The sequence below is a fragment of the Erithacus rubecula genome (genome assembly GCF_903797595.1).
Source record: "Erithacus rubecula genome assembly, chromosome: 2".
Classification (NCBI taxonomy): Eukaryota; Metazoa; Chordata; class Aves; order Passeriformes; family Muscicapidae; genus Erithacus; species Erithacus rubecula.
The window spans coordinates 34,064,390-34,078,412 of NC_136685.1; the positions used below are offsets into that span (position 1 = coordinate 34,064,390).

At 39.9% G+C, this 14,023-nt stretch overlaps 1 protein-coding gene across 1 annotated transcript; it reads right to left on the reverse strand.

Annotated features, from left to right (window-relative positions):
- Positions 1-346: 346 nt before the first annotated feature.
- On the reverse strand, positions 347-9,539 carry GJB7 (gap junction protein beta 7). The gene is given in 4 exon segments (XM_079327269.1): positions 347-3,586; positions 3,588-3,669; positions 3,672-4,338; positions 9,486-9,539. Coding segments are annotated over 3 exon segments (789 nt in total). The 5' UTR covers positions 4,312-4,338; positions 9,486-9,539; the 3' UTR covers positions 347-3,519.
- Between the last annotated feature and the right edge of the window lie 4,484 nt (positions 9,540-14,023).

Consider the following 14,023-nt stretch of genomic DNA (forward strand, 5'->3'; position numbering starts at 1 on the left):
CTCTCTGGTGCTCAACTATGTCTATAAAGAAATCTGCTATTACCTGAGCCCTAATTCAGTGTAAATAAGAGTAGTGGGTTTGTTCCCACATATTTCAGGGTGGTCCTTCTCAGCAGGATGGGGGGACTGTGGGTTCTAGAGCATTGCACTGGGACATTTGATTTGTGGATGTTGGATAGTAGGCGAGCAATGCTTGTACAAATAACACTGGAATCAGTTGCTGGGTCAGGTGAGGGGCAAGTAGTTGGCTAATTGTTGCAATTAGTTTCTGTGCCAAAGAATTGGTTGGGGCTCCTGTCTGTGTGAGAAGAGAGAGGGAAGGGACAGGGACAGGCTATGCTGGGGTTTAGTCCCCAAGTTGGAGAAGCTCATGCACTGCTCAGGCCTGCCTGGAGCCTTGATGTGGTGATGATACAATTAAAGGGGTGGGAAATGGGGCCACTTTTACTGGAGAAGGGAGTAGAGGGAAGAAACTTTCAGAAAACAGGGAAATCTTATGTCATTGTCTTTTTTTCAAACCTCTTCTGTCCCAAGGCAAGAAGTGTACTTGGATTTAAAAAAAAAAAAAAAAAGGAGAGTCTGTGTAAGACACAGGTATTTTGATGTTTGCAGGGATGTTTTGAAATACTAATGAGGTAAATATTTTTGTATGAATGTGCATGCAGTGATTACGTTATTTCTCCATTACAGTATGGGCTCAGATCAGCTTCCTATCAGTTGCTTATGTCCTTGCAGAACATAGTACTTGGGTTCAGTTTTTAAAAATGTTAGTCTGAATGACCCAGAAGTTTAGGGACCAAACCTGTAAACTCATTTGAACCAAAAATGTAACAGCAAATGCCTTCAGGGGTGCATGGATGAGTGAAACTTAAACTAAAGAACAAAGGCAGGGAAAGGGAAGGAGCCAGTAAAAGAGCAAATGGTTGTCAAGAGCAAGGGTTCAGAAAGCAGATTAATTTGTTTCTTTTCTCTCAGGTTAAATGATGCTTGTTTCCTTTTCATTAGTAGCCCTGTCAAACACTCAAAATGTGCAGCACATGATGTGAAGGCTTCTTGGTGATTTTCTGCGAGTGAGTTGGATTATATGGAGTTGGTCCATAACAATTTTTCAGAATATTTCTCATGTAAGGTACTGGCTTTGTCAAAACTGAAGTATCCTCCAAGACTCAAAACACTGATTTTGGAATTTATTTATCATTTCTTGGCTGTTGGAAGATAGAATTAAAAATAAAACTTTGAATATACATTCCAAAGAATTTGAGTTCATGTTTGACGGGAAAATTTTTGGTCTAAGTGGTAATCTCTGACCAGCTACAGAGCTTTAGGGGATGCTCTGAACCCCTTCAAGCCCTGACTTAATATACTTTTTTATTAGAGAGCAGCTAATGCACTAATTTTATCAGAAACCTGTGTTGGCTGAACTGTGCTTCTCTTAAGTTTCTCTCAAATAAACCTTACTTTAAAAACAATGAATAAATACTTTTTCATTAATGTGCTCTTAAAAATCTGTCCTAAGTTATTAAAACTCAGATATTTCAAAGCATTTTTTTTCTTTGATTGTGTTGCCCTTGTCTTAATAAAATGATGCATGAGGGTCCAGATGAGTCAAGATAATTTAGGGGTTTGTTCTCAGTTACTTAGGCTGTGGCAGTTGTGGTCTCACAGGGTTGAGGGGTAGTGGTTTTGCTTTCAGGTACTCTTGATGGGTTTTGCCCAGGGTCTGCAAAATATCTTCTAAGTGTATTTTTATCATGAGCCACATTCTGTGTATGTAGAGGTTTAGCAGAAAGTGTTCTGAATTGTATAAAGTGCCCTGTCTCTATATAAGCACTGATTCAGCATCAGTCAGTATTTCAAACTGGCCACAAACTGGGAAGCTGGTATCTGAGGGACTGCTGTTGCTGTTAAATTCAGCAGCAGCAGATGTCTTTCTATATTTTATAAAAGTAGGCTTATTTTAGGGGGGAAAAAACCAAACAATGAATCCTACCTTAAAAATTAGCATCAAAAGTTCATACTTGTTCATTTGTTGCTAAATTTTGCTCTGTAACTGCTACTCATTAAATGTAATGCTTTGTAAACAAAGCCAAGGGGCTGGAGGAAGCCTCAGTGAAAAAAAAGTTAACCTGCTTTTGCTACTGTTTCTTCCTCCTTATCCTGGCACGCCCAATAAAATTAGTTCAGCATTCAGGCAGCTCCATTTCAGTTGGTGTTTTTCTCTAAACAGTGCATTTTGATCAGGCTCAGTACTAGATGTATGTCCAAAAGTCTTTCCAGCAACAGAAAGAGTACACTACCGTGCAGGAAGTTTATAAAGGTGCTACTTTCCGTTGTCTTAGTAGCCTAGGTTCAACAGAAGACGTCTTAACTAATTTCTGTCCCTTTCTGTTAACCCAAACAGCACACATAACAAATAGCAGGGGTGTGTGCTGTTTAAGAGATACTTTGAAATTTGAGGAGGGAACAGATGATTCTTTTTTACTTTGTTCCTACTGGAGGCTTTTCATATTTTTAGATTTCACATGTTCTTCTGCAGCAGAGAAATCTGCTGAAGTAGTAGCATATTTTCAGCCTTACTAAAGTACCAGATTCTAGACTACTTAATACTAGGGGTTATTGGCTACTGTTCTGCCTTGCTGTGTGGTCTCAATTTCTCTGTTCAGATTCTAGGGAAGTGGGAATGATCTGTTCACTTAAATACCACTACCACAGAGCAGAAGACAAGTGTGATGACATGGGAGCTGCTTGGTGCAGGTCACCAGGAGTTAACTCTATACCCTGGTACATGCTGCTTGCACAAGTTTGAGCAAGTGCCTTTCTTAAAGGATGCTTTTTGATGATGAACAACCTAACAGCTGTAAGGGCTCAAATAATTCCAGAAAGAGGTGCTCCACAAACAGCTAAATAACCAAATCTGTTTTTATCACATGGGCTAAACTAGATGTCTACCTCTTCTTGGTTTTTTCTTTTTTTGAGATGTTTTATAGTGGTCCAATAGAATGAACTCGTGACAATCCAACTCACTTCAAGGCACAGCAATCACTCTATGCCAGCACTTTCCCATTGCCATTTTAGCAGTTACCAGGTCTGATCCACCCACCTGACAAATCCTATACACCCCCTTGCTGTTCTTCTTTATCAATCCCAGGTTCTTCCTATCTCTGCATATAAAAAGCCTATTTTTGCTTGTACCAAAGCAATTCTGTGTAATATTCAGTACACAACTGTTTGAGCAATTGTTTCTGAATGATTTATCATAAGCATCTGTGTTTATATTAAAGCTTCATGGAATTCTCAGAACTTCTACATTTCTTGTTTCAACATGAAAAGGTTTCAGTGATTCTATGCATGACATACATAATGCAACCAAATTTATCAGCTCAAGTAATGGGGCACTAGCAGAGAAACAGCATTTCCTATGTAACTATCCTTTCAAAGGATAGTTCTGCAAAGCACTGATTGGAAAAGCAATTTGTCAAAAACAGCTTGTGTAATGGGAGGGTGGTCTCCAGCCTTCTTTCAAGTCAGCAGGGAATGTTTTTCATATTCATCTTGCATATTCAGAGGCAAAGATGATGAGATGTTGGAGTTGTCCTGCAGCTGCTGCTCTGTTGTACCTGATGAGTTCTGATTCGCAGCAATCACTTTTTGAGTCTTGCTGTTTCTCTTTTGTCTCTTCAGATAACATTTTATGGAGTATTTGAAAATCAGATAACTCAGTTCACTTAGATTTAATATGATGCACAGGCATGAAGTTCCCACCAGAAAATAGAGGAAAATCATCTTCTCTGTGGGTTTGGAAATATAACAGTCTACGGTGTTGGGACATGGTTTTATGTCACATTTCACAAGACGTGGTATTTTGAATCCATTGTACAATTTATAAAACAGAACAAGAAAAACTATTTCAAGTCCTGTCTTTAAAATGAGGCTGATTAGGTAAGTGCACAGCAATCCCCCATCTATCTTTCCTGGATTTTTGTAAAGTTTCTGGTTGTGGTGTTTCTCTCTGTTCTCTCTGTAAGCAACATGAAAGACAACCAAGAGTGAAGGGGTGGAGACGATGATTAATTGCAAAGCCCAAAGTCTGATGTGAGAGACAGGGAAAAAATGGTCAAAGCAGACATTTTCACAACCAGGCTGCTTGATATTGCACTCAAATTCATCATGTTCATGTTTCCAGATGTTTTCTGCAGCAGCAACATAAACCAGTAAGCGGAACATGAACACAACAGCTACCCAAATTCTTCCAATTCCTGTTGAGTATTTATTCACTCCACTCAGCAGATCACGTAGGAACGCCCAGCTCATTTTTCTCTTCAGGGAAAGAAGGAAATGCTATATCAAAGAAACACAGGATCAGAGAGGTGCATCCTCTTGGGTAAAGACAAATGAGACATTCATTCAACATTAAATATAACAAGTAGCTGAAGCAATTTAAAATCGTTAAACATTTAGAAATTATTTAACATTACTAAGTATTTAAATAAGAACAAGCTGTTCTTATTTCTGTTTTAATTTAATTTATTATTATTTTAATTTAAATTATTTATTAATTTAATGATTCCAAGGCTATTTAACAGAATTTATTTTCTATTTAAATACATTTTGTCAGGCTGAAGTCTAATAATTTTGTTAAGCTATCCTCTGTGAGAAATGTGCTTGTTCTCCCTGACGGTCTCCTGAGTGTCAGGCAGGGCTTTCTCTGGCAAGTTCATGCCAACACTACCACTGAATTACACTCAACTCAGCCCTGTCAGTTATGCTAATACTACACATGGTCAAGTCAGATTTCACTTTCAAATATATGCACAGCAGCCAAGTCCCCCATACCAAGTTGACTACAAAAAATGCAAATTGATTTCTTTTTGTCTGTGATGTACCTTTTGGGTAAACTTGTGCATTATTTTAAATATTTTCCTGCTTCATAGGATTTCATTTGTTCTATTTCTTATCAGGACTCCAAAATACATGTGCATGTCTGTGTGTGTGTGTGTGTTACAGTTTCTTATCTGCACAAGTCTTCCCCTGTCCTAATACTATAGCACTTCCTTTGACACAGCTGCCTGAGGAGCCACTGGCAATGAGACTCATCAGAGTCAAATGAAGACCTGAAGTATCCACCAAGAATATACAGTCATCTTGGCACCTGGCCCCATCTCCAGGTCTGGGTGATCTTCAGGGGTATCCAGCTCCTTTGTTCTGTAAGAGCAAAAAGTGGATGTGTTCCCAGAACACAGAGTGACTGGGAGATGTGAGGAGGGAAATCAGAAGTTTCCAGATCTTTGTTTTATGTCATTTAATGTCCTCATCCCATCTTCTGCTTCTGCAAGCTCTGCCTAGCAGGAGAGAAAACGTACCCCTCTGTGGCTGCAGCAGCACATGCAAATCCCACTGACACTGATGGAGCTTCTGTGGCTGCCCCTCAGTTCTGCAGCCCTTCATGACCTCTGCCTATGGTCAGGCTTTCACTGGCAAGCAAGGTTGTTTGGATATTCCTGCATTGCTACCATTAGAGATCAGCACTAGCTTGAGGAGCTGAGGGACAGCTGTAGAAATTAATATATTTATACTGATTTATACTGATTTACACTGCCAAGAATGGTTACCAAGCTATTCCTTTATGCTTCAGATTAAAAAAGATAACAGGGAAATTCCAGCTTATATCCTTTCAGACATATGCTCCTATCTTTAAAATGGTTGGCAGTGTGGTTACTTTTTCATTAAAGAGCTATTCCTGTCTTCTACATCTGCAGAGTTCAAGCAGAAGTTTAAATCAAGACATGAGCTTCAGGGCTTTAATACTTTCTAAATAAGTTACACACAGTCACAACAGTCTCAAAGGAGCTGAACAGCAAACATGAGCACACCACTATGTAATAAATCACAGGCAAGAAAACAAAGCATTCACTGAGCAAGAGTGAATGTTAGCACATGGAGCATCTTGTGGATGAGTTGTCCTCTGGAGATTTGAAAGAAAACCTCAAGGGGCTCTCCCAAGGCTTTAAGATGTGCACAAGGACTGTTGAAGGGAATTTTGAATTTTTTTATTCCATGGAAAACAAGTACAGCTTGCAAGGGGGCTCTTGCTGACGTCCACTGTAAGTGCACAATCCCTTTTTAATATAAAAAGCCTGATTTCACCTATCAATCCATGGCTGGAGTTACACCAGTTCTGAGCCTCCACGTGAACAGAAATTAAAGATATGCTGGGTCACCAGCAAGGCACAAGAATCAGTGGGAACCAACACTGGTGGAAATCAGGCCATGGTTGTACCTAAATATAGATTGAGACCTTGCCTTGAGGTCTCCTTTTCCTAAAGCTGAGCAGCAGCTTCTTTAATTTAGCAGCAAGAGGGATTAGAAAAGAACAACTTTACACTTTCTTTGCCAATTCCACACTGAGAAGAACAATATAAAGGAGAATAAGAAGTCCTGACCAAAGAAAATAGGGATCAAGAATTTTACTAAAATCAACAGACCCTGAGTAAGGGGCAAATTCTAATCAGATAGAAGATTGGATGGATGAAATTCCTGCAAAGCTAATTTGAAAGAGAGCAAAACATTCTTTTACCTAGATGTTTAGTAATGAGGCATCAGGGATCCCACAGAACTGAAGGTGGTTCCTGGTCTGTGTGCTCTGTTGAAGAGAAACTGAAATTTATTGAAGGACTGCAGGGCAGGTCCACAGTGGCCCACAGTGCTTCTGCAGCCAGAGGTCTGCAGAATTTTGGTTATGCTCTTTCCAGTGGCAGCCTTTACTCGATAATGAGAAATGGCTGTAGAGAACAACCTTCAGCTTCAAACCTAAAGGGCCACAGAGCCTGAATTGTAGTATTGTTTGGGTTGTAGCACAGCTTCACTGTTCAAAAAAGCTGCAAATGTGCTTTGGAAAGGTTATGTTTGCTTTATGACCACTGTTGCTATAGATGTGGATGTTAACTGATGCTTTTGCATTCTTTGAAAATACAATTAATTCACTGAAGCATTGCAAAGAATATATGGAATGGAAAAAATAAAACAGACTTCAAAGACAAGTAGTTACTCAACGGGCAAACAAGAGAAAATTGATTTATGGGACAGCACAGGCACAAGACTGATGAAGCATCAAGTTATCTCAGGCTGGAGAAGACAAATACATTTAGTGGGCTGTATGAAATTCACAGCAAGGTGAGGATTCAGGCAAGAAAAAGGAGAAATCATCTAATGAGCACATAGCTGGGCAGTAGGAAAAATAGGCAGTGGTATGAGGTTTTGAAACACTTCAAGAAGTGGCAGTACACATGGCAGCAGATGGTGAGTAGTGTCAGGGCATGATGCTTTAGCAAAATTATAATCAGGCTAACCTAAGGACAAGAGAGGAAAAATATCATCCAAATCCTTGTTGCCAAGGAGGGATTTCAGCCTTTGAAGCTGGAGAAATTTCATTTTGTGCAGAAAGAAACAAAGGGAGTCAAGAAGGGAAGTTAGCTAAAGAAATTGAGTAGATTGTGGGAAATGTGATGTGTAAACGACATCAAATTGTGTTGGGTAATGTCCAATGTTGAGACTAAAAATGAAATGACTCAAAGTTTTAGAAAAGTCACAAAAGCATTAAAGGGGGATCTCTTTGGCACCCTGGATAGAAAGACGACAAAAGAGATTTGGCCTCTACTGGAAATTACCAAGGAGGCATTAGAGAGACTTAAACAGTAGAAGACAGATTATTTGCACCAACTACTCAAGGCAACACTAAATGGAGCAAAAAGTGAAAAGCAGGGATTTGTGGTTAGATTTACTTCAACCCTCTGCTCAATACAAACATAAATCCACAGTATGAACAAAAGCTGAAGATTAGAAATATGTTGCTTTTCTCATTTCTAGCTGAAGTATGAGGGATAGACATGAAAACAAGATCTGCCAGTCAGGAAACAGAGCAAGTAATCTCTCTTCCTCATCACATACATCCTTTATTCCCTATATGGGATTTAAACACACCCCCTTCCCCCAACATACACATACACTGTGTCCTGCTCATGAGAGGCACAAATGAGCAGAAGAGGCTTCCCACCCCCTTTTCCCTCATATGTATCAGTAACTTGATTTTCCCTCTTGGGGTTGGGCACGTGTTCTGCTGAGCAAACAGAGTAACCTGAATGCTCCATTAGCTTTTGAGTGTGCTGAATGTACTTTATTGAGTAAAGTGTTTGAATAATGCTATTGTTGTTGAATATATTCATCAAATATTCATTTCTGTCATTCACAGAGGCCTACAGGAGGTTGGCTAATGTGCACTGAGTAATGCATCCATTGAAAAACACAGTGCTCAGAGAATTACTTCACCTACATTTCAATCAACTCTGCTAATTTAATTACTTTAAAAGCAGAAAAGGTATTTTTGTGTGGAGGAAAATAGCAGGCAGTAGGCAGTGACAGGGAAGGAAGAAAATATAAGAACAAACTGAATAACTGGAGAGGAAGTGGGGAAGCATCCTAAGTGTTAGAGGCACAAAGGGCAGGCAACTTGGAGCTCAAAGAGCTGGCAAATTACAGGAAAGAGTCACAGTATATTGGGAAATGGAGATGGAACAGTGAGAAATAAGAGAAAGAACACAAGCCTTTGAACAGTGGATCTATCAATTCTGTACAAGCAAGCTAAATTATCCTCACAGTTTGAGAGATGGAAGAGCTCCTTTTTCTGATCTAAACATTGCTGGGGAGTATTTGCTGCACCTACAACTTATATATATATATATATATATATGTTTGTTTTTGGTTTTGTTTTTTTTTTTTTAATAACAGAAAGAAAGAGAACCATAAATAATGGCAAAAAATTATAAAGGAGAACAGAAGTAGAAATCACAGAGGATACAGGACCATAAAAAAGCAGAGCTGGTAACAATCTTTAGAGTCCATTCTCTCCTCTTTTTTTACACTTTAATCAAAACATCATCGCAGCACTTTTTCCCAAACACCAAGGATCCACCCAGTGTTATGAGGAAAAGAAAAAAGAAGTACTGGCACAATGGTTTCCATAAATAACCAAACAAATAATGAAGCTTAACTTCATGTGTTTATTTACTAACTGCATTTTGCCCTTTTCTGTTTGTTGATATAAGTAGGTGTGCATTCATTTCATGGTTGCTGAGCCTGTTTCATGGACTGTCTACTGCTTTCTTACTGACTACCAGAGGTGTGAGGTCTACAGACTGAGAAACACTGATTTGCTTTGTTCTCTGGCCCTAAAAAGGTTTAGTTGTGCAGAAACTGTTCCTGGCAGTTCAGTCTATTCTTAAGTTGATGGAAACTCCACTAGTCCCCTCAGCATGCTGCATCTATTCCAGTGCTCTGCTAGAGAAGAGAAGGGATCAGGAGACCTCCTGGGAGCACCAAGGAACAGTATCACTTGATTCAAAGTCACATTACCAAGCTGCACATGCATCAGCTGTTCAAACTGTTGAACATCTGCAATAGGAGCTGAAAAATTCTTGCTACGAGTCACTAACCTTGAAATGACTTTGCTTCTTGTTCAATGGTGAGAGTGCCACAGTGATCTCCAGGTCTTTATGAGAGAGTCAGCAAGAGAAAACAAAGGGCTTAAAAATTAACTTTGCCTTCTTCAGACAACTCACCTCTTTTCATAAAATAAGTAAAGCTGTAACATTAATGTAGTATTGGCACTTTTCTTTTAAGGCTCTTCAAAAACAAGTCAGGTGGAGTGACATGACAACCCATGAACAAACAGAGTCCTCCTGGGTCTGTGCCTTGGCCAAGTTGTTCACTTCTGCCATGACCACTGCTACTCTTTGGCAGTGCAGCAAATGGTTTTAAGGCTGATGTGAGCCAAAAGTTTCTCACCTATTTCATCCTTCAGATGCTTCTGAAGGGGAAAAGGGTAAGGGGAGGCCCTCAAATAGCAGAAGCAAACATACTGGCAATAGCTTGCTCTTCTCTCATGTGCAGACAAAAAGTAGACACTGTAGATGCTTTAGAATGAAATTCACTGATATGAACCCTTCATTAGTATGTAATGGGAAAGAGCATCCTCTTCTACAAACATCGTCAATCTAGACAGAGAAAACGTGCTGTCAAGGGGCAGATGTGGTTCATCCAGCATCACTCAGCACATCAGAGGCAGAGCTAAGAAAAGAACCATGGTCTCTCATAGCCCAGTCCCTTGCTTTCACCTGCCTTAGCTTGCTGATTCTACCCTCTCACTGTTCTATGCCTATTATTAACTTTTAACTCCTTGAAGCAAGAAATAAGCCCTTCAGTCCATTGGGAGATGGACTCTAACTACTGTGCTATTAAAAGCAGAAATAAATAGGGCTTAAAATAGACATGTGGTATGTAAAGACATTAGCCTAGATACTTATTTGTCAACCAGCTACAGGAAGGAAAAGGAAACACTAGATGGAAGAGGGCTCAGCTGGTCTTTTAGCACAATACTGGAGCTGGTTGATTTGGGTTTTACATCTGACTTTCACATGGGTTTCTGTAGTGGCTTGGGACAAATCTCCTTTCCTTCTGTGCTTCAGGACCTTAGTTGCCAAACATTCACTTTCCTGAAAATACGAAGTCTAAACTGTGGCAAAATCCCATCTTGTTTTGTATTTAGGGAAACCACAAACACCATTTAAAAAACCAACAGCTGCTGAGTGTGATGCTTTGCCAGCTGCTAATTGCTGTGGTCTCTTCTTCGCAGCAATGAATGGGTTTTGAGAGGGCAGAAACAGTTCAGTTTTCTTTGTCACTTGGTAAATGATTATTTTTAAAAAATTAAGCTTAGAAGTAGTGAAAATTACTTAATTCTTTTAAAGTCATAATATCCATATCTCACCTACATTACTACAACTGCATTTCTCCTCACCTTTGTGCCAAACAGAGATAACCCATTTCTACCATGCCTTCCTGATGTAAACAAAAATCTCCCTCTGCAGCAAATGATCTTCAACATTAATGAATATTATTATTCCATTCAGACTATTGTTACTATTGTCATAATTTAGTTAACATGTAAAATAAAAAAAAAAATTGACAAAGTCAATTTCCACTTGAACAAGCAATTGTAACTGGCCACATCACAGAAATTTTGACTCTGTAATATTATGAAGTACTGCAATAATGCACAAAAAAGAAATTTACGTCCATGGTGTAAGTTGGCTGATGGGCTCTTGCATGAGGCTACTATCAAACCTATTTAATGCTAGAAAATCAACTTCTCATTCAGTGAAACTGTATTTTATAAGATAATCTAACTTACCTGTGTCTCAGTGAATGATTTCAGCTGGATCTCAGCTCTCTAGTGGAACTAACAATCAACAGTTCATTTCTGAGTAAAGGAGTTACTGCTCTATGCTTGGAAAATGGGAACTGCTTATCTCCTAGGTAATGCAAACTAAATGAGTGCAACCTGATCATCTCTGCTGGCACACAGTTCAAACCAGAACCATAAAGTGTCTTGCATCATCAGAAAAATATGAGGAAACTGTGGCATTTATTTGAAGTTGTAGGATTTATCTGCATCTTTTGAGCACTCATCAGCATCAGCTCAAGTGCTGCACTCTGTGTTTTCACAGGAGCACAGCCTGAAGACACGAGTGCTGTGAGCCTGAACTCACATCCTGTTTGCTCTTTGACATTTTACATCAAATTTCCATTTTGTGTTCTCCTGGGCAAGTTAGCTGTCCACAAAACACACATATTCTTTTAGGCACACGTGACTCCTAACAATACACAAAAGCCTTTCTCTTAGAATTTTAAAATACCGTGGTTTTCTCAAGCAAGTGCAGCCTGAGTATTGTTACTGCAATGTATTTTGTTTACTGTACATGCTAATCAGTTCCCACACTGGCCTAGGCAGCTGAACTACTCCCCACCAAGAAGCCTATAACTTTACTTTCAATAACTAACCAATGGAATAAGTATTTATGTTCTCCCTTATGCAACTCATATCAGGGCTTTAGTGACCATTTTTACCTGGGATGTGGCCATTCTGCTGAATAACATTATAATATAAGCAGAAAGACTGAACTCCTTGCTTCTGAAATGAATTCTTCACACTATAATTTATACATAATATAATTTAATTAGCTCAAACTTACCATGGCTTTTATCTGGGAATTACATGTGAATGTTTGGTGGTTTTACAGAGAGGAAACTATCACATAGGCTTACACATATGCCCAAATCTTGCACCTTGATATCTGCATCAGATAAGCTGATGCCTTCAGAGGGTGACTAAAGGTGCCAGAGCTTGGAGCTGGACTGCAGATAATGAAAAATTTCACAGTTATCTGCAAAATAATAAATTCTGATTCTTAGTGAAGTAAGGAAGGGAAATCAGAAAAGCTCCTACCTTGGACTTCAAGAGTATGGACTTTGTTCTGTTCAGGACACTGGAAAACACCCCTTAAAAACAAAGGAATCCATGAAGAAGGAGCAGGCAACTCAGGAAGTGCACAAGGATATCATTAGGTCATGAAGAGAGAAAATAAGAAAGGCAAAAGTTCAGCTAGAATTTGATCTGGCCACTGCTGTGAAAGATAATAAAAAGTGGTTTTATAAATACATTAGCAACATACAAAGGGCCAAGGAAAATATCCATCTCTTATTGGCTGTGAAGGGGAGCACTGTAACCAAAGATGAGGAGAAGGCTGTAGTACTTGATGCCTTCTTTGCTTCAGTCTTTAGCAGAAAAACCAGAGATCCTCAGGGCAACCAGCCCCCTGAGCTTGTAGTCAGGGACAGGGAGCAGAGTAGATGCCCTGCACTACAAGAGAAAGTAGCTGGTGGACTGCCTGAGCCATTTGGATCCTCACAAATCTGTGAGACCAGACAGAATTCGAGGATAGTGAGGGAGCTGAAGAGCTTGCTAAGCCCCTCTCCATCATTATCATGAGCCCTGGCTAACTAGGGAGGTCCGAGAGGGATGGAGGCTGGTCAATGTGACATTGATCTACAAGAAGAGTTGGAAGAGGGATCCTGGAAACTCCAGGCCAGTCAGCTTGATCTCAGTGCTGGAGAAGATTATGGAACAGAACATCTTGAGTGCCATGGAGCATGTACAGGACAGCCAGGGGATCAGACCCAGCCACCCTGGGGGTAGGGAAGACAGGTCCTACCTGACCAACCTCATCTCTTTAAAACCAGGTGTTCGACCCAGTGGATGAAGGAAAGGGCTTGGATATTGCCTACCTAATCATCTGCAAAGTCTTTGATATTGTTTCCCAGGGCATTCTCCTGGAAAAGGTGGCAGCATATGGCTTGGATAGGCAGAATTCTCTCCAGGTTTAAAACTGAGTGGCCAGGTCCAGAGAATGGTGGTGAATGGTGGTGAATGATGGTGAATGGTATTGCATCCATTCGGCATCCAGTCACTAATGGTGTCCCACAGGGATCAGTACTGGGGCCAGCCCTGTTTAACACCTTCATTAATAATTTGAACAAGGGGATAGAATGCACCCTCAGTGAGGTTGCAGATGACACTAAATTGAGTGGGAATGTTGAGGCCCTCTACTTGAGGGCAGGAAGCATTTCCAGAGGAATCTTGACATGCTGGATCAATAGGCTGAGACCAATTTTATAAGATCAACACTTCTGTCACAGGAATTGTTAAAGAAATGATTGGACATGGGACTTAGTGGTATGGTTTAATTAGCATAGCAGTGTTCAGCCTAACACTGGATTCACAGATCACAAAAACCAGAAGGGACCACAAGAATCATCAAGTCCAGCTCTTAAGTGAATGGCCCACACAGAGAGTGAAGCCACAACTTCAGTGTTATCAGCACCATGCTTTGACCAGCTGAGCTCATCTCAGGGTCAATGATCTGGAGGTATTTTCTAACCTTAATGATTCTATTATTCTATGTAGTGGTATTTATATACTAAAAGACAACTGTAAGGTTGCCTTTTAGAAAATCTGAAGAGTTCCAGAATACTGTGTGTCAGAGTCCCTTACAACAGAGTTGTTCTGTTGAAACTGTGACATTTCTAGCCTCTGTAGTCTTCTTAGGAGCTGTGTTTCCTGCCTGAGATTGGA